Source organism: Archocentrus centrarchus, chromosome 13 (genome assembly GCF_007364275.1).
Source record: "Archocentrus centrarchus isolate MPI-CPG fArcCen1 chromosome 13, fArcCen1, whole genome shotgun sequence".
NCBI classification, from domain to species: Eukaryota; Metazoa; Chordata; class Actinopteri; order Cichliformes; family Cichlidae; genus Archocentrus; species Archocentrus centrarchus.
In genome coordinates this window covers 16,555,880-16,578,647 of record NC_044358.1, presented here as the reverse complement: position 1 = coordinate 16,578,647, position 22,768 = coordinate 16,555,880, and the positions used below count along the sequence as shown (strand labels likewise).

The window sequence follows — 22,768 nt, the reverse complement described above, 5'->3', positions numbered from 1 at the left end:
GCTAATGAACATGTTTAGGTGAAGCTTGTTTTGCAAAACTCTCATCTCTGGAGGGCAAAAAAAAAAAAAAAGCTAGCAGCCATTTCTCTGCAGCTCTATTTTAGTTTCTTCGTGCCTTGAACAGCCTTCGCCTTCCTACTACCATGTCGATTATCATATCATTACATAGCTTATTGTTTCTAAAGTTTTGGCCTCTCAAGGTCAAATATGCTCTGAGGGCTTATAAAACTGCATTTCATGTTTCTTTTAACTGAGAGCAGAAAAACTGAATAGCCCAGGGGCACCAACTGAATCGCTTGTATCGGTGAAAAATAAATAATTTCAGAGCACACTGACTAAAATGGCCCAGAATGGAGTCTTTGGAACGAGAGGTGAAGAGGATCATCCAATGGAAAGGACAGCTCAGGTTCTACCAGCACCTTGTTAACACAGCCAAACAGGATACAAACCATGATAAAAGCTCATTACCTCTCTGAATGCCACGCGCAGCGACGAGTCGGAGAGATGTGCGTAAAACCTTTCTAGCCAATTTATGTGGGCTGCTTCTTATTTTCTAAACAGCTTAATCCTTCACATAACATATTCAACATTCATCTGCATCAGTTACCAGGTCAATAAACAGGACTGTTTGTTTATTATGCTGTGGAAGCCAATTATAGGTGAGATATTTACTGCGGATAAACAACAAATAGTGTCTGATAGAACATGATGGAAGCACCATCGGCAGAGCTGTAATGAAAGCTGTTGTCGGTCCCGGAGCACACGTCTGTCTAATGAAGGGTTTTGATGCAAATAATCTGAAATATACTTTGATATTCGGAAGCGTTGCCTCTTTCATTATCGCCGGTCGAGTTTCAATTTTATCTCACTTCACATCCTTCTGATCGTTCTCAGATCGCGCACGAGAGATTTCCTCGTTACTCAGCTTAAATGATAATCAGACGCTGTGTAAGAGTGATGACCTAATATCTTTATTTGTTTTGTTTTTTCACACGCAGAGTCAACAGTGTTTATACCTTCAGCTGTGTACAACATAGAGGAAAACGTCGGCGAGCTGCTCGTCCCCGTACGGAGGAGTGGGGACGTCAGCCAGGAGCTCATGGTCGTATGTTACACCCAGCAAGGTAACGCGATAACTTTGAGTTAACAATTTTGTGATAAATTGTGTAATTTCTTGAGTGAGGTAGTGCTGCCGTCCACCTCAGCTGGATCCCTGTACTCGGTACTCAGTCTGATCACCTCTACTCAGTGAAATCTAATTTAGACTGAGGCTGAATATCTATAACTGGCATCTGTAAAGGAGCAGATGAAGGTTGCCATATTGATAATACATCTGGAGCACTAATGAATTTCCTTCCTGCACATCAAAAGTAGGTGCAATTTATACTTAATGCATTAGAGGAAAAATAAAGGCCAGATGCTGATCTGCTTTTAATCACTGCCTTGACTTGATGAAGATCCATGTTGCATTAAAATGTTTCATTAAATAGTGACGATGAGGTTTGCCTTCTGTCATAGCTGAGTCTGAACACTGAGCTTAGGTTCGTGGAAATCATGCATATGTAATGATGTTTAGTGTGTAAAAAATTATACTGTTGTGTGGCTCAGTTCCAGTCATTCATTTTGCTTCCTGTAATTCTGTTTTGCGCCCGCTCAGTTTCTGCCACCGGCACCGTCCCCACCGCAGTGCTGTCCTACTCTGATTACATCTCCAGGCCTGAGGACCATCACAGCATCCTGCGCTTTGACAAGGGAGACGTAGAGAAATCCTGCCGCATTGTCATCATCGACGACTCCCTGTATGAAGACGAGGAGAGCTTCAATGTCACCCTCAGCATGCCCATGGGGGGCCGTCTGGGCTCTGAGTTTCCCACAGCGAGAATCACAATAATTCCTGATATGGATGACGGTAAGATTACATTACACTGGTCGTAAGTGTGCAATTCAATGCAATCCGGAGTCAAATACTGTGTGCAGGTTAGGAAATTTGTCTTTAAGGTATTTCTGCCTATTTCTCCTCTTCACTTTTAAAGTTTTTTTAAGTCTAATTAATAAAAAAAAAAGGCAGCATGAAGCTGTTCCTTGGCTGCAAGTGCTTTTATCGGATGTGAGGTTTCATTGTTTCTTTTTATTTGTGCGATGCATGAACACTTTCATTTTTAAAAGATTTCTAAATGCAATATATAACTATATAAATTGATCCCAAAAGATAAATAGAAACAGATAGGAAGGTTGCAAGCATGCTGGTATAGATGTGTATGTGTGCTTGAATCACCCCCCCCCCCGTATGTGTTTGTGCTTGTCTGCCAGTGTCTCATAGAGAAAGCATTTGAGTGTGCGATCCTTCTTCCTGAAGGCAAAGCCTTTATCTCATATCTGCAGGCTCAGACTGGAGGTCTGATAGTCTCCCATATCTTCCTGACGCCTCTTTGTTCCCCAGCACCTGATGGCCTTATCCACACTTCTCTATCGCTCTGCAATCTCCACGAGCACTGCTATGAATTCGAGTCTCTGTGATGCCAGGCGGGCAACGCTGCAGCTGAAAAAACAGCACGTTTGCAGAAGCGTCTTCCTTCGAATCATAATTGAAGCTAGATAATTGCAATTATGATGCAACGTTCAATTCAGAATTTGGATTGTTTTGTTTAAGCAGTCAGAAAATTGTCAACTAACCACTGAAGGATGGCTGGCTGATAATTTTGTGTGTGATAGCTTCATTGAGATTTATTTTAGTCAGTATTAGGAGGTACTTTCATTTTCTCACATTGAACCCTGGAGGGCAGTCAGACCCGGACATTCATTCACGAGGTTGCCTTCAGTATGACAGCCTCTGAAATAACATCACCCGTGACCTCAAACACTTAGGAGCACAGAAACATTCAGCTTTGTATTTCCCCGCTATAAAAAAAAAGTTGTAGTAGTTTTTGTCTTCGGTCACTGCCAACGAGAGAGTGAGCCTGTGTCACGGTGACTCCGGCAGCAGTTTTCAATTCACTTTAAAGCCTCAATCTGTGTCAAAGACTTTTTCGCTCATTCAGTTCCCATGGTACCTGAGGCAGTCACACTTCAAGTGTATTTCTTTGACCTCCTCGAGGATGGAGGAAGTTACTAAATTAGAGCGTTTTCGTGCTGTAGCACAGCGCGGTGTAACCTGAGCATGAGCGCTAGGCCTTTTTGACCTCCACTGCTCATGGGCATTGAATCGAGACTGCCAAAACAGCTGCTGAGAGGCACAAATTTTTAACTGTATGTACAACACTCGGTCCTCACGGCATTCAGCTCGCTTCACAAACAGCTACTCTTTCACTGCAGCTATTAAATTACATTGACATGGTCTTTGTGGACATCTCTGACTCAAACAGTGTAAGGCAGGCATGTCTTAACAGTTGCCATAGAATTTACTGATATAATAGATCTATCTATCTATTACTAATACTGTCTGAAAAAGTCAGATAATATTGCTGCTTGTCTTTTAAATTAAGGGTTGTGGATGTTTAAAAATCAGGCTGGGTGGAAGTATTACACGGGATAAGATGAGCAAACTTTAGAAGTGGTCTCTGAAGACCAAAGTCCTCTAGTGCCGCGCAGCGTCTTGTTACTGATGAATAACTTGTTAATGCTGGTGCGTTACTGAAAGCTCTGCTTCCAAATCAGCCCGTTTATGTGCGTGTTATCTTAGCTGTTACAAACAATCACTTACCTAAGTAATCCTTTATCGTATCTCCAAAAGAGGTCTCATTATAAAATCTGCTAAGAATTAGTCACTGCGCAGATTTGACACGTCTCCCATGCCTTTGCCTACATTATAAGTCCTCAGTGTTTTATCAAACAGAGAAGAGGAGAAAAGGATGCTCAGGGCATCTTAGGATTAACTTGACTCAAACTGACAAACAGAATTAACAGTCTGCACTCTTTATCTGTTGTCATGTTCTCTTTGCCTCTGGCTTTCTCACTATGGGTGAGTGACAATCAGAATATTCTTATGCATGTCAGTTGTCTGAAAGCGCTGAACTCACAATAGTGCCCCTGCACAGCATAGTTGTAAGGAGTACAGCATACAGCCCGCTTTTGACGAAAGTTCCTTTGTGCTCATTTTGCTGTTATTCTCAGGTTCTGATGCTCTCTGTTGTGGAATCTTTTAGTGCGACATGGAGTGAAACAGTACCCGGAGCTGCTGTCTGACGCGTTTGCACCTTATTATAATGACACCGATACCTGACATCAGATCGGCTGCCTGTACATGCAAATGCACACAAAAGGTGCACGTGCATTCGTGTACAGCAGGCACAGCAAGACTTCCGAAGTATAATTTCAGGATTAGGCGCCGAATGTTGCCGGCAACCACTTTATAAATGGAACGTGAAGAACGGGGAGAACTAAGGTCATGTCAACCTTTCACTTCTGCCTGAAGGAGGTGATTATGAAATGGCTTTAATATTGATGGAGGAGTAAATGGTAAGTAGCTCCGAGTCGAGCAGAACAAGACCAGTGAAATGTCTGAAAGAGCAGAGAGGCGGCGGGAGATTCAGTTCCACTTTAAATTGAGCTTTTCTACCTAGTTATTAAATTCAAGTATGCAATGCAGGTTTCTTTTCTAACTTTGCCTCGGTATATAAGAGCTTGAGGCAAATGGGGCATCACATCCTTCTTTGTTATCCCTCTTGTAGGAATGCCTGTCAAGCGGGTGCTATAGGAGGGAGGTAGGAGTCAGAGCCTGGCTAAGCACCTGCCCCTGCCTGTGAGAGGTCCATGCAGGGACTTCCCAGGAGTGCTTTGAGCAGCTTTGCCAGCTTGTGGGTTTCGGATAATTCTTAAACGTATACTGTACTACTGATATTTGAAAAAACAAAGAGCTGGAGGAAAGAGGAAAAAAAAGGAAAAAATTCAGCTGTGTTCTTTCCAAGCTGGCAAGCTATAGTTCTGCAGTGAAATATGAAGCACACCACCAATATATGTGCTCTCTGCTCTATGCAAACACAATCCTGGCCACCTACGGCGGTGGCATGTGCAGGAAACAGCACGTGCTGTGGAAGGTGGGGTTGCTGTTGTCTGCCAGTAGTCTGATATGAATCTGACAGTTTCTGGGATTCTAAATTGGCAATACCTGCAGCTTTTAGACCTAAATGAGGTGAAGTTTACTGCAGTAATAACCAGCTTTAACGACCTGTGGCACGCAGAGAAGACGTGCTTTCTTTCCAACCAAAACACTCATTTTACTAATTAGCACACCTTCACTCACAGAATGGGAGTGACTGTGAGAGAACAATTTATGGAAGTACCGGAAACTGTGCATGCACACTGTTAACTTTATTGTATCATCCGTGTATTTTTTTTATGTGTTTACAATTGTTTGGTATGGATTTACATTTAATTTACTAAATAAAATCAATTAATCAGTCAATCAGTGCTATGCACATGGCAGTCAGGCCAGAGGTAGAAATGCAACTTCAAAAATCACTCGTGAAAATGAAACAAATGCCGAGATGCAGCAAATTAAAAAGCCAAAATGTCCTGATAGCAAATGAGGACAAACTGTACTGGCAGAGTGAAGCCAAGAGAAGACAGCAGAGCACAACAATGAAGGAAACGGTAAATAATAAGAGACGGTGCAAACTGACGAGGTCTGTCGAAATTTAAAAGGCAGCGTGCTAATTAACGTGAAACTGTGCCTGCATCTGCTCAGGAAGGTTCAGGTGGCTTTCTGTTACTTATACTGAGATCTAAATGCAAAGCTTTACACACTCCTCTTCTGTCCTCTTCTCATCAACACAAAAACTCACACACTAATGCAAAAATAGACACTACAGAGCTTCTACTCTGTCTGAAAAGAAAAAGGGTAAAAATCCCTTTTTTGCTCAGCTTATTGTTAAATGTCAGCTTATTGCCAAAGACCTGTGGCACGAAGAGAAGATGTTTTTTTCTTTCCAACCAAAACATTCATTTTGCTAATTAGCGATTTTCACCCACAGAGACGAAGAGTAAGAGAATACCACCAGACTCTTAGACGGCACAGAAACTGATAGTTCTGTTTTTGGAGGAAATTTGACAACTGATCTGTCACTTAAAGTCTCCTCAGGTGGTCTCTGGAGGTTTAAAGTTGTAGGTATTTCTGTGCCAGTTTGGTGGCTGTCTCTGACTCTCACTCCCTCTCTGCGGGTAAAGGTGTGCTGATTAGTTGAAATCAGTAAAATCAATGACTCTTTAACAATAAGCTGGAGCTTACCAATAAATTTACTTTTTTATTTAAATAAATATGACTGAATTTTTTCCTGGATAAATTAGAATCTTGGGGCATCGTAGCACTGAAAGGCTTTAAAGTTTGCAAAGCCGTCCAGATACTGTGCAGCACCGGGGACATCTGCAAACCATAGAACACCTGCTATGTTCCCAGCAGCGCACCATCTGCACATAAACGGCCACATTCTTACACTCTGGCTGTTCCCGTGTCGGCTTTGGAGAAACCTGTCCTTTCTTGCAGTGGTAATTGCTGTTTGATATTGACTTTGCATCCGGGAAAATATTTTGGTGGTTGGGAGTGAACGACATGAGAGCGCTTGTACAGCATGACTTGACTGGTGTGTTTATCGTCTTGTGTCACTCGGCCTGTAAATTTCACTTTGGTTCTGAAGGCATGATTATGAGCTGCTTAAAAGATGGGCGGGTCCAGTGCGTGTGCTGTACATCCTGGATGGGGATAAATTGAGGAAGACCTCTCAAACCCTGTCATTATGTCTCACCTGGATTCCCACTCATTCTGATATAAACAGATGTCTTAAAGCACTTAAGCAGAGAAGTGCTGACTTCAGTCGTCGGCCCTAAGATGCTCAGTCGAGACCTCGCTTTGAAATTTCAAGTGCGCGTTGCTGTCAGTAGTCGTTAAACTTGTTGATTTTCCTGCACCGAATATGGAGCTGAATTTGTGTGCATTTTCTGCTGGAGAGGTTTGTCTAGCACACAGTGGGCAGAAGTGCGTTTGCCAGGGCTCAATTGAATCTCACCATTAGAGAAGCCACTTAACGCTGTGGGAATGTCATGCAAAGTTCAAGTGAAATCAAGCAGCCAGTGGGAGCGTAACAGTCCCCTTAGGGATGTCTGTGTCTCTCCTCGTGCCTCGTCTTTTATATTATGTTCACTCATATGCAACAGTGAAGACATTTTCTTTGTTTGGTATTGTTTTTCCAGCATATCACACAATAATGGGACTAGCACAATGATTATTTAGAAGGTCCTCGTGTTTATGATCTACATTTAATTCAACAGAGGAAGCCCTGTGGTGTGTTTTTTTCTTTTTAATCTACATTTCAAGTTTTTCTTTTGTTAAAAAAATATCTAGTATTTTTGACAATTTCTATAATAAGTAGGTGCAAACGTGGATCATCACCACTAACATCCATGCAACCTTAGATGTGCATTGAGGTGTACGAGGCTGCTGCTCGTCAGTGGAGGATCCAGTGGCTTACCTTTCATTTAATGGGCCATAGTTCTTTGAAGTTCAGTGTTTGTCTGCTGCGCAGACCTTATCTGATTACTGGGCTGGTACGACAAGGCCTGAGCTGCTGGCTGCTAACCTCAGGTTAGTAGATCTGATTACTCTTCCAGTTGGGGTCCCAGTGCAGGCAGCCAAAACCATCTTTGTTTGTTCTCTCTGTGGGTAGAAATCCTGGCAGCTGCGAGACTCTTGATGCAGCATTCATTGTCTTGGCCATGCTCTTAGGACAGATTAAAGCATAAAAGTCTTCTGTCCTTTGCTTACACTTAGGAGTAATATTACTTCAATCACAGAGATGGTTTCGCTAAGACCCACGAAACCCCAGGCTTTGCTTAAAAGACTTTTCCCTTTTTTGAACTCGCTAATATTCGAGCTCTCGCTGCCAAGGCAGACTGCATCAAAATATCCAAGATCTTCTGAGAGTCGGATTGCTTGGAAGCATAATGCGGTGTAAAATAATAAACAGTTTTTCCCTGATCCATAATTGTGCCTGGCAGCACTGTTGATGGTTAATCTCTGTCACTGATTCTCTTTTTCCTGCTCTTGTGTTTTGGTTTCAGTAGATAACATAATCATAACGCATAACAGTGTGGATTTGTTTGGGTGTTTTTTTTTTTTGTTTTTTTTCCCAGTGCATTTATCGCTCCGTTCCACATATTCGGTTTTCGCCCCATGCTGCGTGATGGGAAACAGCTAAGTACCTTTTTGTAGGTGCATTGTCATGGAAACCACAACTCTGCCCATGGCCACTGCCGTTCACTTAATTTATTCATTATTCGGTCACAGCAGCTTTCAAAAGCCCAAGGTTTCCACTGCTCAGCTGTGACTTGTTCCCATTAGTGATATTAACTACAGTAATGTGCAAAAATCTTGAGCCGCCTCTCTTTTCTTTGTATTTTGTGTACAGGGGAACCACATTTTGTAGTATTTTTTTTTTAAAAGTGATCTCGAGCATTAGTACTCCAGGATTTCTGAAGGTCTTTCAAAGTTTTTCTTTGGAAACTGCTTTTTTTACTCATTTTCAGTCCAGGAATGTGTTTTCTTTTGTTTGTTCTAGTACTTAATACTGACCCATGAATCATTCAAGCATTAAAAAAAAGTGTTGCGTCTACACATAACAGACAATTCACAATTTGGAATTATGTCTTTAAGCACTTTGTTACTCGCAGCCTGTTGCAGAAACGCATAATTAGTTCCGCTTTCATTCTTGAATCTATGAAAAACTCCAAAGATAACACAGTTTGACAGGCATAAAATAGTATTTTTGCACCAACAACAAGATGACTCCCAGAGAGCTGTGAGGTGAAAATGCGGCACGCTGCGCAGCGTGTCCTTAAAGAAAACTGAGGAAACTGGACAGGTGGAGGACCGAAGAAGAAGTGACAGGAAAGGAAATGGGGAGAAAAGGCTGCCGTTTGCCAAATCACACAAGAACTGCACTGAAAATCAGCGGTCAGGAAAGAGGTGCAACAGTTGGGAATCTTGTCAAAATTGATGGAATTATGAATGCAGGAAAGTACCATCGGATTTGGACCGGCCGTGCAATGATCCCAAACACACTGCCAATGTCGTAAAAGCATAACTAGATAGAAACATCCTGGAGCTCGGACCTCAACATTATTGAAGCGGTGTGGGATCATCTCGACAGGGAAGGCAGTCGACATCCAAAGAATAGCTTTGAATGTCCTTCTGGAAGCCTGGAAAACTGTTCCTGAACACTACTTAAAGAAATTACAAGAAAGGTGCCTCAGAGAGTTCAGTCTGTGCTGAAGAATGAAGATGGTCCTACCAAATATTGACTTTCAAGCTTGTTAGAATTGTATAAACACAGTTTTTGCCTTATATACTGCAGTATTTCCAAGTATGTATGCACATGTTTCAATAAATTGCTGCATCCATTCCAATTTTCCCTGCAAAGTATAAAGAAAGGAGGGGCGGTTCAAGACTTTAACACAGTACTATATGTATATTAAGTCAGCTATGAGAGAGCTGGACATCACTGAGAGGCTCTGAAAGAGTTAAATAGAATAACAGTGGGTATCTTTGGCTGCAGTGGAATCTCAGCTCAGCTCATAGAAACACTAATTGCAGTCAGGCAGGCCCGGGCTGGCGTACGGAGCTTTACAACCCCCCAGACCTTCTGTCAGGCCTCCTGCCTGCCTCTCAGACCCATCACTATCAAAGTCAGCTCCACCAGGACAAAACCACCCTTCAGGTTCCCTTTTTCCCCCTTCCTCCAAAGCAACATGCCAGGAAGTTTGAAAGTGCTGTTTAAGAGCTACAATTACTGTGTTTGCTCCCTGCTGCTTATTCAGTGGAAATGCTGCTTTAAAATCTCCTGTAGTCAGAGATAATTTTACTGGGAGTGCTACCTATTAAAAGATTCGATTCAGCAGTAGCACCAGGCATTCAGATATCCTGCTGTGATACAGGTCGAAGGTTATTACAGTCTGCATCCTCACGCATGCTTTTCCTCATCTGTTTCGCTCCTTTCCTTTTCCTCATTTCCAGATCCCGTCTTCTACTTCGGCAACACAGACTACCACGTGGATGAGAGCGATGGCTACGTGGAGGTGCAGGTGTGGAGGACGGGGACGGATCTTTCCAAAGGAGGAACTGTCACAGTGCGATCTAGAAAGACGGATCCTGTCTCAGCTGAGGGTATCTATCCCCCTTTGGTGCTGCTCTCTAACAGCTTTGTCTAGTTTGTGCTTAGGTACATGTAAAGCACAGAAAACAAAAGACTTAAGTTGTCACATTCATAGTCCTGTCGAGCTCAACTGTGCAAGTAGATTTCAATGCTGGATATGTTGAGTGGATGGCCTAGGGGGAATGTAAACACTGGTTAAGGCTGTGGGGGGAGGGAAGCCAGGGCTTTTCTGTTCGGACGTTGTCTTATAGGCAGTGGATCTGCACATTGTTGTGAGGATAATGGTACTCTGACTGAGGACAGAGCTTCAGGAATGCATACTAATTGTTCTGCTTGTTGCTAACAGCTTTGGACTGTAAGACTGGTTGCTATCCCTTCAAGTCTGCCCTATAGCTTCTATTATCTGTTTCCCCCAGGCAGTCTTCTCCCCTCTGCACAGATTCCTAACATCTCTGCTTGCTTTGTAACTGCAAAAAAAATAACTAGAATCTAATCATATGCAGCATGGTAGAAATTCAAACTCAAACTTAACACACATAAGTGGGTCATAAGTACATGAAAAAAGCCTGAGGGCCAAAGTTTGAGCTCTCAATACTCAGACTCCTCACAGAATGGCAGATGAATAACCTGTCAGCACTCAGGGAGATGTCCAGATCCTGGCAACTGTTCGTGCTGATGAAACGGGAGATAGAAACAGTCATTTTGCCTGCATGAAAGATATAAATGTTCATCTTGCTCGTGGCCTGAGATTCAAAAATAAATTATGAACATGAAAACTGTTGCCAGAAAATAAAATGACTATTTACTGCAGTCTGTTTCTGCTGCTCTTTATAAACACTGTGCTCTTTGAAGCATGCCTGACCTTTATTGTGTTGCGGGGCAGCTGGTGTGGATTACGTGGGGATCAGCAGGAATCTGGACTTTGCACCAGGGGTCACCATGCAGACATTTCGCGTGACCGTCCTGGATGATCTGGGTCAGCCGGTGCTGGAAGGGCCGGAGAAGTTCGAACTGGTACTCCGAATGCCAATGAACGGGATCCTCGGGGAGCCGAGCAAGACTGCTGTTGTCATCAATGACTCCGTTTCTGACCGTGAGTGAAAGTATCAGCTGTAATGAGAGCTTATGGAGAAGGCCACACTTAAGTTCATGCACTGTTTCTGATTTTGATTTTTTTGGATTTAGTGCCAAAGGTGCAGTTCCGTGAAGCTACATATGTTGGCAGTGAGAACTCGGGGCAGATCTCAGCCACTGTGTACCGTAGCGGTGATATCAGCTACAAGTCCACAGTGCGCTGTTACAGCAGGCAGGGGACGGCACAGGTCATGATGGACTTCAATGAGAGGCCTAACACAGACGCTTCTATCCTCACCTTCTTACCAGGTTGTGTCGAAAAACTTTGCACTCGTTCTCACCTACATTATGACATAGCCACTCATTTTTATATTACCTTTTTTGTCTTTTGTACAGGAGAAATTGAAAAACAGTGTTTACTGGTTTTGGTTGATGACACTGAACACGAGGAGGAGGAAGAGCTCCGCCTTGTTTTGGGAAGCCCTAAGAGTGACTCTCCGTTTGGAGCATCTATTGGAGAGCAAAATGAAACACTCATCAAGATAACAGATGACGGAGACAGTAAGAATCATTCTGTTCTTGCGAACGACACCACGTGAAGACTTTTGATATGATTAGAACAAATTTAAAGTTAGATTAGGTCTGCCATAGTGTTTTTAACAGATCAGGGAGGTTGTGTCCACAGTTTTACTTACCTGGAAATATTCCATGATTTTTTTTTCAGAGGCTTTTATTACTTTTGGAGAGACTAAATTCAGCGTGAATGAGCCAAAGGAAAGTGGCCAAGTGTCTGTAGTAAAAATCCCAGTCCTGCGTGCTGGAGACACATCCAAGGTCTCTGTTGTCCGAGTTCACACCAAAGATGGATCCGCCACCTCTGGGGAGGACTACCATCCCATATCTGAGGGTAAATAACACTGCCAGGCACTTTTATCCCTCTCGCACTATTTCGAAATTTCCTAGAAAATATGTTTGTCAAGTTTCTCTCTCTTCTCGCTGCAGAAATTGTGTTCAAACAGGGTGACAGAGACCATTATGTGGAGGTGGAGATTTTATACGATGGTGTCAGAGAAATGAGGGAGGCATTCACCGTGCATCTGAAGCCTGATGAGAACATGGTGGCAGAGACAAAGGTGAACGTTAAGCCAAAATTGGCATTTACCTTTAAATCACCTATTTGCCACATTGTCACTTTACAAGCAGAAATTTGTTCCCCTTTAACAAACTGTCTTAATTGCTCTTGTTGTCAATCAGCAGATGAGCAAAGCCATAATTTATATCGAGGAGACCAACAGCATGGCGGATGTCACTTTCCCCTCAGTGCCCAGAGTGGTGTCTTTGCTACATTATGACGACACTGATAGAACCAGGAGCTCTCCGCCTGTGGCCGGATACCCTGTCATTTGTGTCACCGTATGTCTTAATTGATACTAAGGCTGAAATATTTTCTCTGCTAATGAGTCATTTAGCAAAGCTTTGTGTCTCACAAGTCCAGTTGAAATCTCTTAATGAGGTAGTATTTAACAGATGTGCACACTTTGTTTATTATCAGCTACCTTCAGGTCCCCTCAGTACTATAAAGAAATAATTTTGCTGTAGTTTTTGGGTGCATTTGGCTAAAAAGCATAATTTCTTCTCCATTTTCCAGGCCTGTAGTCCTAAGTACCCAGACTATGACAAAACAGGCTCCATCTGTGTGAGCGAGAGCATCAACAACACCCTGACTCGTTATCGTTGGCTCGTCAGCGCCCCCACCGGTCCAGACGGCGTTACCAGCCCGATGAGGGAAGTTGACTTTGACACTTTCTTCACCTCCTCCAAAATGATAACTCTGGATTCAGTCTATTTCCAGGCTGGCTCCAGGGTCCAGTGTGCAGCAAGAGCTGTGAACTCTAACGGGGATGAAGGCCTAGAGCTCACTAGCCCCATAGTGTCCATCAGCATGGATGAGGGTGAGTTCAGTCCCTTCACTAACTTTGAATATTTAGTTTCTTTCATAAAAATAGCTTAATATGATAACAACTTGAATTGGTGTTTTTTTAGGGAAACAGAGTATTTGATGTTGGTTTGTGAATGTCATGGTTGCAGGGATGTGTCAGCCCCGTGTTGCAGGCACAGTGGGGGCCGAGCCCTTCTCTGCCAAGCTGCGATACAGTGGAGCAGAAGACACAGACCACCCCAACCTTATCAAACTAACCGTCACCATGCCTCACATTGATGGTAAACAACTGCTGAGGCAGGCTGTTGTTTTGAAGTCACTGATCAACCACGTTCTTTTAATATGAAGCTACTTAACTTTGTGTGTGTGTGTGTGTGTGTGTGTGTGTGTGTGTGTGTGTGTGTGTGTGTGTGTGTGTGTGTGTGTGTGTGTGTGTGTGTGTGTGTGTGTGTGTGTGTGTGTGTGTGTCTGTAGGTATGTTGCCTGTAGTATCTACCCGGCCCCTGTCTAACTTTGAGCTGACGCTGAGTCCCGACGGTACCCGAGTTGGTCACCATCGCTGCTCCAACTTGCTGGACTACACTGAGGTCAAGACTCGCTACGGCTTCCTCTCTGAAGCCACCAAAAATCCAGAAATAATCGGTGAGACTGTGCCTTACCAATACAGCGCTTACCTCAGGGGATCCAGCACACTACGATTCTACAGAAACCTTAACTTGGAGGCTTGTTTGTGGGAATTCACTAGCTACTACGACATGTCTGAGCTGCTCAGTGACTGTGGAGGCACCATTGGAACTGACGGACAGGTAAGCAGTCCTGCCTTTAAGGGTAGCTCACCTTTGACCCCCTTTTTTTCTTCTCTAGAAATGAGATGCAGTCAGTCAATTAACTAAAGCTGTGGCTAAAACAAGTCCTGTCCATTTGAAAGCATTCACCTAGTTGTTTTTCTTGGAAGATTAAGGAAATCCTGGTAGACTATAGTCCGGAGACCTGTGTTAACCTCTGTAACCTCTTCACTTCCTGATTGGACCGGGAGCTTGTCTTGTTAACGTGGCAAGGCAGTATCCAGCAAGCTGATAAAAATCCCTGTTTTCTTTTTCTTTTTTTGCCATGTGCTCTTTGCAGCAGCAGATGTTATATGCTTATATATATATTTATATATGCACATATGCCTTGCAGTCATCAACATTTGCTTTCACTATGGAAAGGCATTCTTAGTTGCATTTCAGTTAATTAAAGCAGAGTGTCGATAAAGATAGTTTGGAAGCATACAGGGGGGCACATCATGGTGAAAACCTTCGCTACAATCCCCTCTGATGATTATTAATTCATGCCCTACAGCACTCGTAAATGTATTTCAGCTCAGAGGCTATGTAAAATTATATATTGGTTTGCTATTATAATGGAAGATTCTCATTTTACATAGCTCCGGGTTTATTTAATAACAAGGGCATCGCCCGGGCGAATACAGCCTTTCCCAACAAGTGGAACTTCGCTGCCCGAGGTCATGAGATCTAAATGTGAATGTGGCAGAAATAAACACATCTTCACAAGTAAGCAGTCTGCTGCCAGTAGTATACACTTGGCTGTGTATTTCTTTATTGATCCATCTGAGATATTATTAAAAAAACAGATTAGATTAAAATAATAGGTTATCAAAAAATGATGTTTTTCCACTGGTATATGTGTCATGTTTCCTCTTGAGCAAAAAAGACTGTTTATAAATGTAGAGTGGAAAAAGGTTCACTTTGAGCATCAGTGGAAAAAGGAACAGTCATTGTTTGTGGCTGCACTGTGACCCAAGTGCTCCTCTAAGTGGGCAGGCTGGCTGATTGGAGACAACTCCGTGCAGGCGAGGGCCAGTGTCATGTCACAGTGCAGGGCTTAGTGCCTAGCCTAACAGGGCCGCAGGAATCTATTAAAGCCCAGCAGGCTGTGTCAGAAGGCCATTCTGCAAATCGTTTGCCTGAGCTCTAAATGCCCAGAGGCGTAGGCATGTCTCCACACGAGCACACAACCAGTGCAGGCAGGTACCGCTCACAGGTCAGAGGAAAGTGCAGATACCAGAGAGTGCTCCCACTTTCACCACTTTGACCATTTTAAGACAGCTCTTTTAGAGCAGGGATGTTTCCGGGGAGACAGTATCTCCAGCAGAAGTACAGCATGTGTAGTACATTATTGTAGCCACATGACAGCCATAAAACCACATTAAAAAATACAGCTGTGGTTTGAGTGAATGTGCACAGTCAAATCTTACTGCTATAGATCCTAAAGTGGACTTAACTGTGTCTGGTTTCCCTGTAAAGTGTGCTTTAGGTTCACGTGCGTATCCACATACGCACGTCTATATGTGAATTATTGATCTGAATAATAACAGCAGATTATTGTTCCTTCTTTTCTTTGTGAGCTTTTGTATATGCGCTGTGTTCAGGATGTTGTTATGTCTTTGTATTTCAGGAACAATAGCAGGTTTGCCTTTGACGTTTGAATTTAATCTTACTCTGTCACGTCATGCTGCTTTTCACCGCAGGTGCTTAATCTGGTCCAGTCCTTTGTGACCCTCCGAGTCCCATTACATGTGTCATATGTCTTTCACTCCCCCGTGGGAGCAGGAGGATGGCAGCACTTTGACTTGCAGTCGGAGCTGAGGCTCACATTTGTGTACGACACTGCCATCTTATGGAGAGACGGTATCGGTAGCCCACCAGAGGCTGAACTGCAAGGCAAGATTTGAGCTCTAGTTTGGAAAAAGCAATAGAGAATTCAATCAGTGCTTCTCATTTTTACCATGTAAGGTCCTCTAAGTTAAATAAGTGTGCAGCTTAAAGTCATCTGTCACTGTTTTTGCAGGTGCCCTTTATCCAACCAGCATGCGTATAAATGGCCAAGGACAACTAGTCGTCAACTTCCGCACAGAAGCTCGATTCAGAGGCCTGTTTGTGCTTTCACATCCAGGTATATTACGTCAGTCATATAAGATCTAAATGTAATCCTGCTTTTTAGCACGTTTCATATGTTTCAAAAAAGTTTCAATAAGCAGCTTTTTTGAATTGAGTTGGTTTTGCCTACACCTGAGCATACAGCTAACTGATTTAACTGTTTCCCCCCCCATCAGCTTCACTGCTCACCTCCATGGTTATGTGCCCAGACCACCCTGGTTTGACCTTTAACCTTAGCCTTGTGAGGACTGAGCCAACCTACAGCCAGCCTATACAACAGTGGACATTCATCTCTGATTTTGCTGTGAGGAGACAGTTTGTTTTCACAGTACACCTCTTTATATTTATGTATTCTTACTGAATACCTTCTCCACTCAGGTGCGTGACTACTCTGGCATGTACACAGTGAAGCTCATCCCCTGTACGTCCCCCCCCAGCCTGGAGTACACAGTCCCTCCTGTCTGCAATCCCAGAGAGCCTCTCACCTTCGACCTGGATATCCGCTTTCAACAGGTAATTCTACCTCGTCTAGCAAGTTGCGCCTACGACAGATTTAGCCACTTATTTCAGAATGAAATGCGTTTGTGTTTGGTCGAGTTTCCAGAGACTCACAGGTCTGAAGTAGACTAATTAAAAAAACTATAGCAAAGCCCTGTTATTTTACAAGCATGTATTAATTAAGCCACATACTGAATTTGATAGTACGGGGCCAGTGGATAATTTCTTCTTTGCAGTTTCTTTGTTAAATCCAGTAATCATTGTATGCAAATGCTGATGATTAGAAAAAAGCAAATAAAAAGCTTAATCAAAGTCAGATTTTTTGGAGGAATTAGAGCCCCTGCTCTGCTCTCTACGTGTTATGTTTCCCTGCTTCTAAACCCACGCCTGCTCAAGAGCATTTGGTCAACAGCACCAAAGCAGACAGCAAACAAAAAGCTTGTCCCTTTATGTCCCTGTGCATGTATAGATAGGTTTTATTGTATTTTTAAACACCAATCATTTCACTGTTTTCTCATTACTTTAAGTAAGCAGTGTTTCTTGTATCCTATTCACTTGTTTAAATTTCTGTCTGTTATTTCTTCCATCTTCTCCATCAAATTAAGGACATATAAAACTCTTAAATATACACTCATCGGCCACTTTATTAGGTATACCTGTTGAGCTGCACATTAATAGAAATTTATAATCATCCAATGACACGGCAGCATCTCAGTGCATTTAGGCATGCAGACATGGTCGAGATGACCAGCTGGAATTCAAAACGAATTCAAAATTCTGAACGTGGTGTGGTCGTTGTTGCCAGATGGTTTCAGAAGCTGCTGATCTACTGGGATTTTCCCACACAACCGTCTCTAGGGTTTAAAGAGGATGGTCCAAAAAAAGAGAAAATATCCAGTGAGCAGCAGTTATCTGGGTGAAAATGCCTCATTGATGTCAAAGGTCAGAGGAGGATGGCAGGACTGCTTCAAACGGACAGGAAGACAGCAGGATCTCAAATAACCACTTGTTACCTGCAAGGTATGCAGAAGAGCTTCTCTGAACGCACAACACGTCAAACCTTGAAGTAGATGAGATGCAGCAGAAAACCACACCAGGTGTCACTCCTGCCAGCTAAGAACAGGAAACAACATTTCACATAGACTCACCAAAACTGGTCAACAGAAGATTGGAAAAGCATCGCCTGGACTGATGAAACTCGAAACAACACGAAAGCATGGGTCCACCCAGGGTTCATGCAGCTGCTGCTGGTGGTGGTGGTGGTGCAGGGGTATTGTTGCTGACCATCCCTTTATGACCACAGTGTAGCCATCTTCTGATGGCTGCCAGCAGGATAACGCACCATGTCACAAAGCTCAGATCACCAAACTGGCTTCTTGAACATCACAGTGAGTTCACTGCACTCAGACAGCCTCCACAATCACCAGCAGAGGATTGGAACGGAGAATCACATCCTGTACGTGCAGCTGACAGATCTGCAGTAACTGTGTGATGCTGTCACATCGATATGGACCCAAATCTCAGGAATGTTTCCAGCATCTGTGCCATGAAGAATTAAGGCAGTTTTAAATTTAAAAGGAGGTTCATCCTGGTAGTAGCAAGGTGTGCCTAATGAAGTGTATATAAAAATTCTCATATTTGCTAGTTAGATATTCGCCACTGTGATGATCGAAATAGCCATACTATATATATTTATGGAGAGTATTGTAAATTTTTACAGTTACCAGTAAGTATACATTATGTGAGAATGTGATAACTGTGTCAAAAATAGAGATGCTGTGTCTAAAGATGCTTTGTATTTGCCGCTTGTGTCTTCTGTGTGTCATTAGGTCAGCGATCCGGTGGCTGCTGAGTTCAGTCTAAACACACAGATGATCTTACTTTCCAAACGGACGCTCTGGCTCTCAGACGGCTCCATGGGCTTCGGACAGGAGAGTGATACTGCTTTCTCACAGGGTAACGCTGTGACATTCATACCGTGCAAACTACCCTTGAAAAAAAAACATTTTAAAAAAGAAGGAATGAAATAAATAAATCCCAAACTGAATATACAGCTGTGAATGTTTTCATTGCTCAGCGGCGTGGACTTCTCTCTGTTCTGCAGATCAAAAATGAAATCTTTGTGTGCTGAATGCTTCTGTTCATTTAGCAGAAATGCCCCCCGTTATTTACCGATTCAGCAAGGCGGAGTGAAAGGAAAACGAGGGCCTGATGAAGTGCCATTTCGACTGCTTCCACATCTTTTCCCTAAACAGGCTAATTATGAGAACGCCTACATTTTGTTTCCATCAGCGAGGTCTTAAAATACTTAAAAGTCATTGAAGCTGCAGTCTGAGCGAGTGCGGGGAGTGAGAGTGGTTTTAGCCGGGCTTTTAGTGTTTTTCTCATTATTGTAGCTGAGCAAAGTACAGTCGTTTGGGAGAAGTGTGTCTTCAGGCATAATAGAACCAATTTTACTAACTTTTGATTAAACCATCAAATTTATGCTTGTGATGCACTGCATGGGTTTTACAGTGATGGAAACTTTATTCCTCTTTTCTCAGGGGATACGGTTTACGGCAGAGTGATGGTGGATCCGGTGCAGAACCTGGGCAGCTCCTTTATTTGTAACATAGAGAAAGTGTTCCTGTGCACTGGAGCTGATGGATACGTCCCTAAATACAACCCAAGCAGCTTTGAGTTTGGCTGCCTGGCTGATGCGCCATCGCTGCTTTACAGATTCAAGATCATTGTAAGCAACAAAATGATATTTCTTAGAACATTACATGTACTTGGGGTCTATTCAAACTTTTGTGTCCTGTGTAATGTTGTAACTCCAGGACAAGGCCCAACCGGAGACCCAGGCTCAGGCATTTGGTGATGTACCTTTCAGTGCCTTCCTGGCAGTGGATGACCCTGGTGCTTTAGCACTGGTGAGACAGCCTGGTTCGGATGGTTTCAGAATGGATTCCACAGCTCTCTTCCAGGTCAGTATAAACAGATTCAATTCATACCCTTAAATATTTCTCATGATCTCATTTCACAAACCCGTGAATCATTCCAGAGGTTAAATTAGGCTCACACTATTTACAGTGGTCTTCTTTCATGGTGTGAGCATGGTGTCCCACTATGCAGAGCTCAAGAAGGATCAGAAGGACTAGACAAATGGGTTTTTATTCCACTGACGTTTTACTTTATCCCTAACAAGCTGATAGAGAAAATGACTTACTGACCAGACACTGTCTGTGCTCTCATGAAAGTCTCCTTAGACTTGCTTTCATATTGGCTGTGATACCAGAGTTATGTATTTTTACTATGACTCACACGCTCCACTTTTCATCAGCTCCAGATAGCTTCTTTTGGTCAGGGAATCTGTGTTTCTTGGCTTGTTAACAAGGAAAAGTCAGTATCATTAGGGCTGCAGACTGGAAGAGCATGTTCCAGAGGTTAAACAGTTTTCAATTCATGCAGTGACTGAACACACTGACTGGACTGTGAGGTTTTACTCTCTTTTAATCGCAAAATAAAATTAAAGTTATTTACTTGCAAGAAAATACCAAAAAAAACTGAAGGTTTCATAGTACATGTGTACTACTCCCTGCACAGAACTGTTAAATCTGCCCCTAGTGTGTACAGTTTAATGAAGCTGGCAGAATAGATCCACTTGTCTTTTAGCCTTCCACTAAAAGACGTGAGGTGGGGGGAGTAGCACAGACCATGCTGGATGGATGGATGGATGGAGGAATGGATGGATGGATGTTTTATTAATAGCTGTTGCTCTTTGCAGGTGGCTGCAGGGAGAGAGTGGTACATTCACACCATCTACACTGTCCGGTCTCGAGACAATGCTAACCGTGGCATAGGAAAGAGGAGCCTGGAGTACCATGTGATGAGCCAGCACACTGATCTGCTTCCCAGGAGTCAACATCGCCCCAGAAGATCAGCTAATGATGTCCCAGACGTAGCAGAGGAAATTGGTGCGAGTAACAATCGTGGCACCAACATCCAGCACATCGCCCTGGACCGCAGCGGCCAAAGAAGGACGAGCCCGGACAGGGAGCTCTTTACCAAAGGAAACATCCCTCGTGAGCTCAAAGAGAGGGACAGCGATGACAGCTTGGTGTTGATGATCGGTGTCTTTGTGGGGCTGCTACTCACGGTGCTTGTCATCATTGTGGTGGTGTTGCTAGTTCGGTCCAAGCAAGAGAAGAAAGAAGCGCCCAGGAACTCCAACAGCGCAGAGCCCATGATGACACAAAGCTTCAGCGACAGCTCGGAGGTCTAACTGACGGACTGAAGATCGAAAGAACAAGCTGTTACTTTATGTTGCAAGTGCCTCACATTTACGTCAAAATTGAAGATTGTGCGTGAAGCAACACAAACTCCAAGAGCTTTTGAATCTATTCAGAAATCTACTTGAAATACTGCATCACGCCCCATGCTGGGGAGTGGTTTGGACACTAGGAGATGGACAGTGTTAGTAGCTGTTTCAAGGCACTTGTCAAGTTGTCGCTCATTGATTGGCTTTAGATGCCGCTTGATCCAAAAAAAAAAAAAAAAAAAGGTGTTACGTTTCCAAAGGTGCTACAGAAGACGCCTCTTACCTTGAATGGCGTTCGGTGTTCTGCTGAGTAGATCTTGAGAGGCATTTACTGACACTGTCCACGGCTCTGCTCCTACAGAGAGCGATTAGATTCTGCGCGTGCCTAAGAAGTCACAGGACTTTACGGTTTTACGATGTAATATGTCTTTCCCGTGTGTTCAGTAAAACACTCAGATGAAAACCAGATGAGTGAATATCGTTTTCTCGTGCTTATGTTTTTGCATGCGTTTAATTTTTGTACTTTAGGATTAAAAAAAAAAAAAAAACAGATTTAAACTGGCTTGTGTCAACTGTGTCTGATCTACTGTACTTCCACATGTTTGTATTTTACAGTATATCCCAGCAGAAACAGTATTTATCTAATGGTTATTGTTATCTAATTTCCCTTGGTATTTAGTTGTCTGAACACTGAATGATTTCAAGATCTCTTAGTTGGCAAATGGCAGTGAATCAGACAGAAGAACTCTAAAAAGAGTCTGTGGTGTTACAGCAACGTTCAGGACAGCTGGTCTGCAGTGTACAGTGTTGTGTAGTAATGGTTTCACATCCACTATTCCTAACAGGAACTACATCCACTCTCAGCACAACCGGTGTGCTTAAATCCTACTGTAAGTGTTGCCTACTGTAGCTTTGTAGAGCTTGCTGTGACACTAAGTCCCTTTTACAACAGGCCTACATGTCCATTGTTCTCTTTTTTTTTTATGGCTTATTTTACTTAAAGGGGATGAAATGAATCTGCAATCATCATCATCTGTATCCTCAGAAATTCTCTCTTGATTTAAAAAAATATATATTTATTTTTTCCATGCATTGTTATTAGAACACAAATCATATATCATCCTCATCTTCCTTCGATTTTGATTCGAATCTTTGTTTCTCGAATTGTATGACATGCTTATGATTGTCACGTTACAGCAGATATTAACCGTTTGTGTCATGTTTGTATTGAAAGATGGAACACTGGAAACTTCATCTGTGTTGCCATGAAATCTGATTACCTCATGCTACTGTGTATCCTATAATAAACACAAATTTCATAATCACTTTATAAATGTCAGGTTAATTTGTTTGTTATTTTAATTTTGAAATTTAAAACAATTCTATGCAACCTGTGATAAAATACCTTCATGAAATGTTTACCCACATTGTTTTGTTTTTGTAGTGCACATTTTGCTTGCTAATCTAGTTTTGACACTGTATCAATGTACTGTGCTTCTTTTACTATACTCTAATACTCTGAGTGCATTCTGAGCTTTTTATGCACATTTATGTATGTATGTATGTATATACATTATGTATGTATTACATATAAATATACCATTTGGATGTTTTGGGGAAGAGTTATTGTTAAAAATAAAATGCATACTATATGTGCTGTAAGTATTTGTAACATAGACCAGGAGGACAACATGGTCTGCAAATAAATAATTTTTCAAGAAAACAGTATTGAGTTTAATGGTTAATGGTATGAATATATAAATATTTGAGAAAAGTCTTCAGAAATCAGTGAAACTGGCATTTGTATCCACTGCAGCCCAAGATGTGGGGCCTCCTTAAATTACAGTTTCCTCATCACTGCTGTTAACCAATTAGGTTT

General features: G+C 42.6%; 1 protein-coding gene across 2 annotated transcripts in view; it reads left to right on the top strand.

Moving 5' to 3' along the window:
• frem2b (FRAS1 related extracellular matrix 2b) overlaps positions 1–22,569 on the top strand; it is a 50,970-nt gene extending 28,401 nt beyond the window's left edge. The window contains exons 5-24 of one of the 2 annotated variants that reach the window (XM_030744565.1): positions 999–1,124; positions 1,658–1,909; positions 10,001–10,150; positions 11,023–11,232; positions 11,325–11,522; positions 11,610–11,774; positions 11,938–12,120; positions 12,216–12,346; positions 12,471–12,626; positions 12,862–13,165; positions 13,302–13,433; positions 13,627–13,958; positions 15,683–15,875; positions 16,003–16,107; positions 16,268–16,395; positions 16,470–16,604; positions 18,419–18,545; positions 19,133–19,320; positions 19,409–19,555; positions 20,356–22,569. In XM_030744565.1, the coding sequence (XP_030600425.1) occupies positions 999–1,124; positions 1,658–1,909; positions 10,001–10,150; positions 11,023–11,232; positions 11,325–11,522; positions 11,610–11,774; positions 11,938–12,120; positions 12,216–12,346; positions 12,471–12,626; positions 12,862–13,165; positions 13,302–13,433; positions 13,627–13,958; positions 15,683–15,875; positions 16,003–16,107; positions 16,268–16,395; positions 16,470–16,604; positions 18,419–18,545; positions 19,133–19,320; positions 19,409–19,555; positions 20,356–20,853 (3,860 nt within the window). In that variant the 3' untranslated portion in view covers positions 20,854–22,569. Of the gene's footprint in view, positions 1–998; positions 1,125–1,657; positions 1,910–10,000; positions 10,151–11,022; positions 11,233–11,324; positions 11,523–11,609; positions 11,775–11,937; positions 12,121–12,215; positions 12,347–12,467; positions 12,627–12,861; positions 13,166–13,301; positions 13,434–13,626; positions 13,959–15,682; positions 15,876–16,002; positions 16,108–16,267; positions 16,396–16,469; positions 16,605–18,418; positions 18,546–19,132; positions 19,321–19,408; positions 19,556–20,355 lie in introns of both variants that reach the window. The other variant, XM_030744564.1, reaches the window with a different exon arrangement.
• The last annotated feature ends 199 nt before the right edge of the window (positions 22,570–22,768 follow it).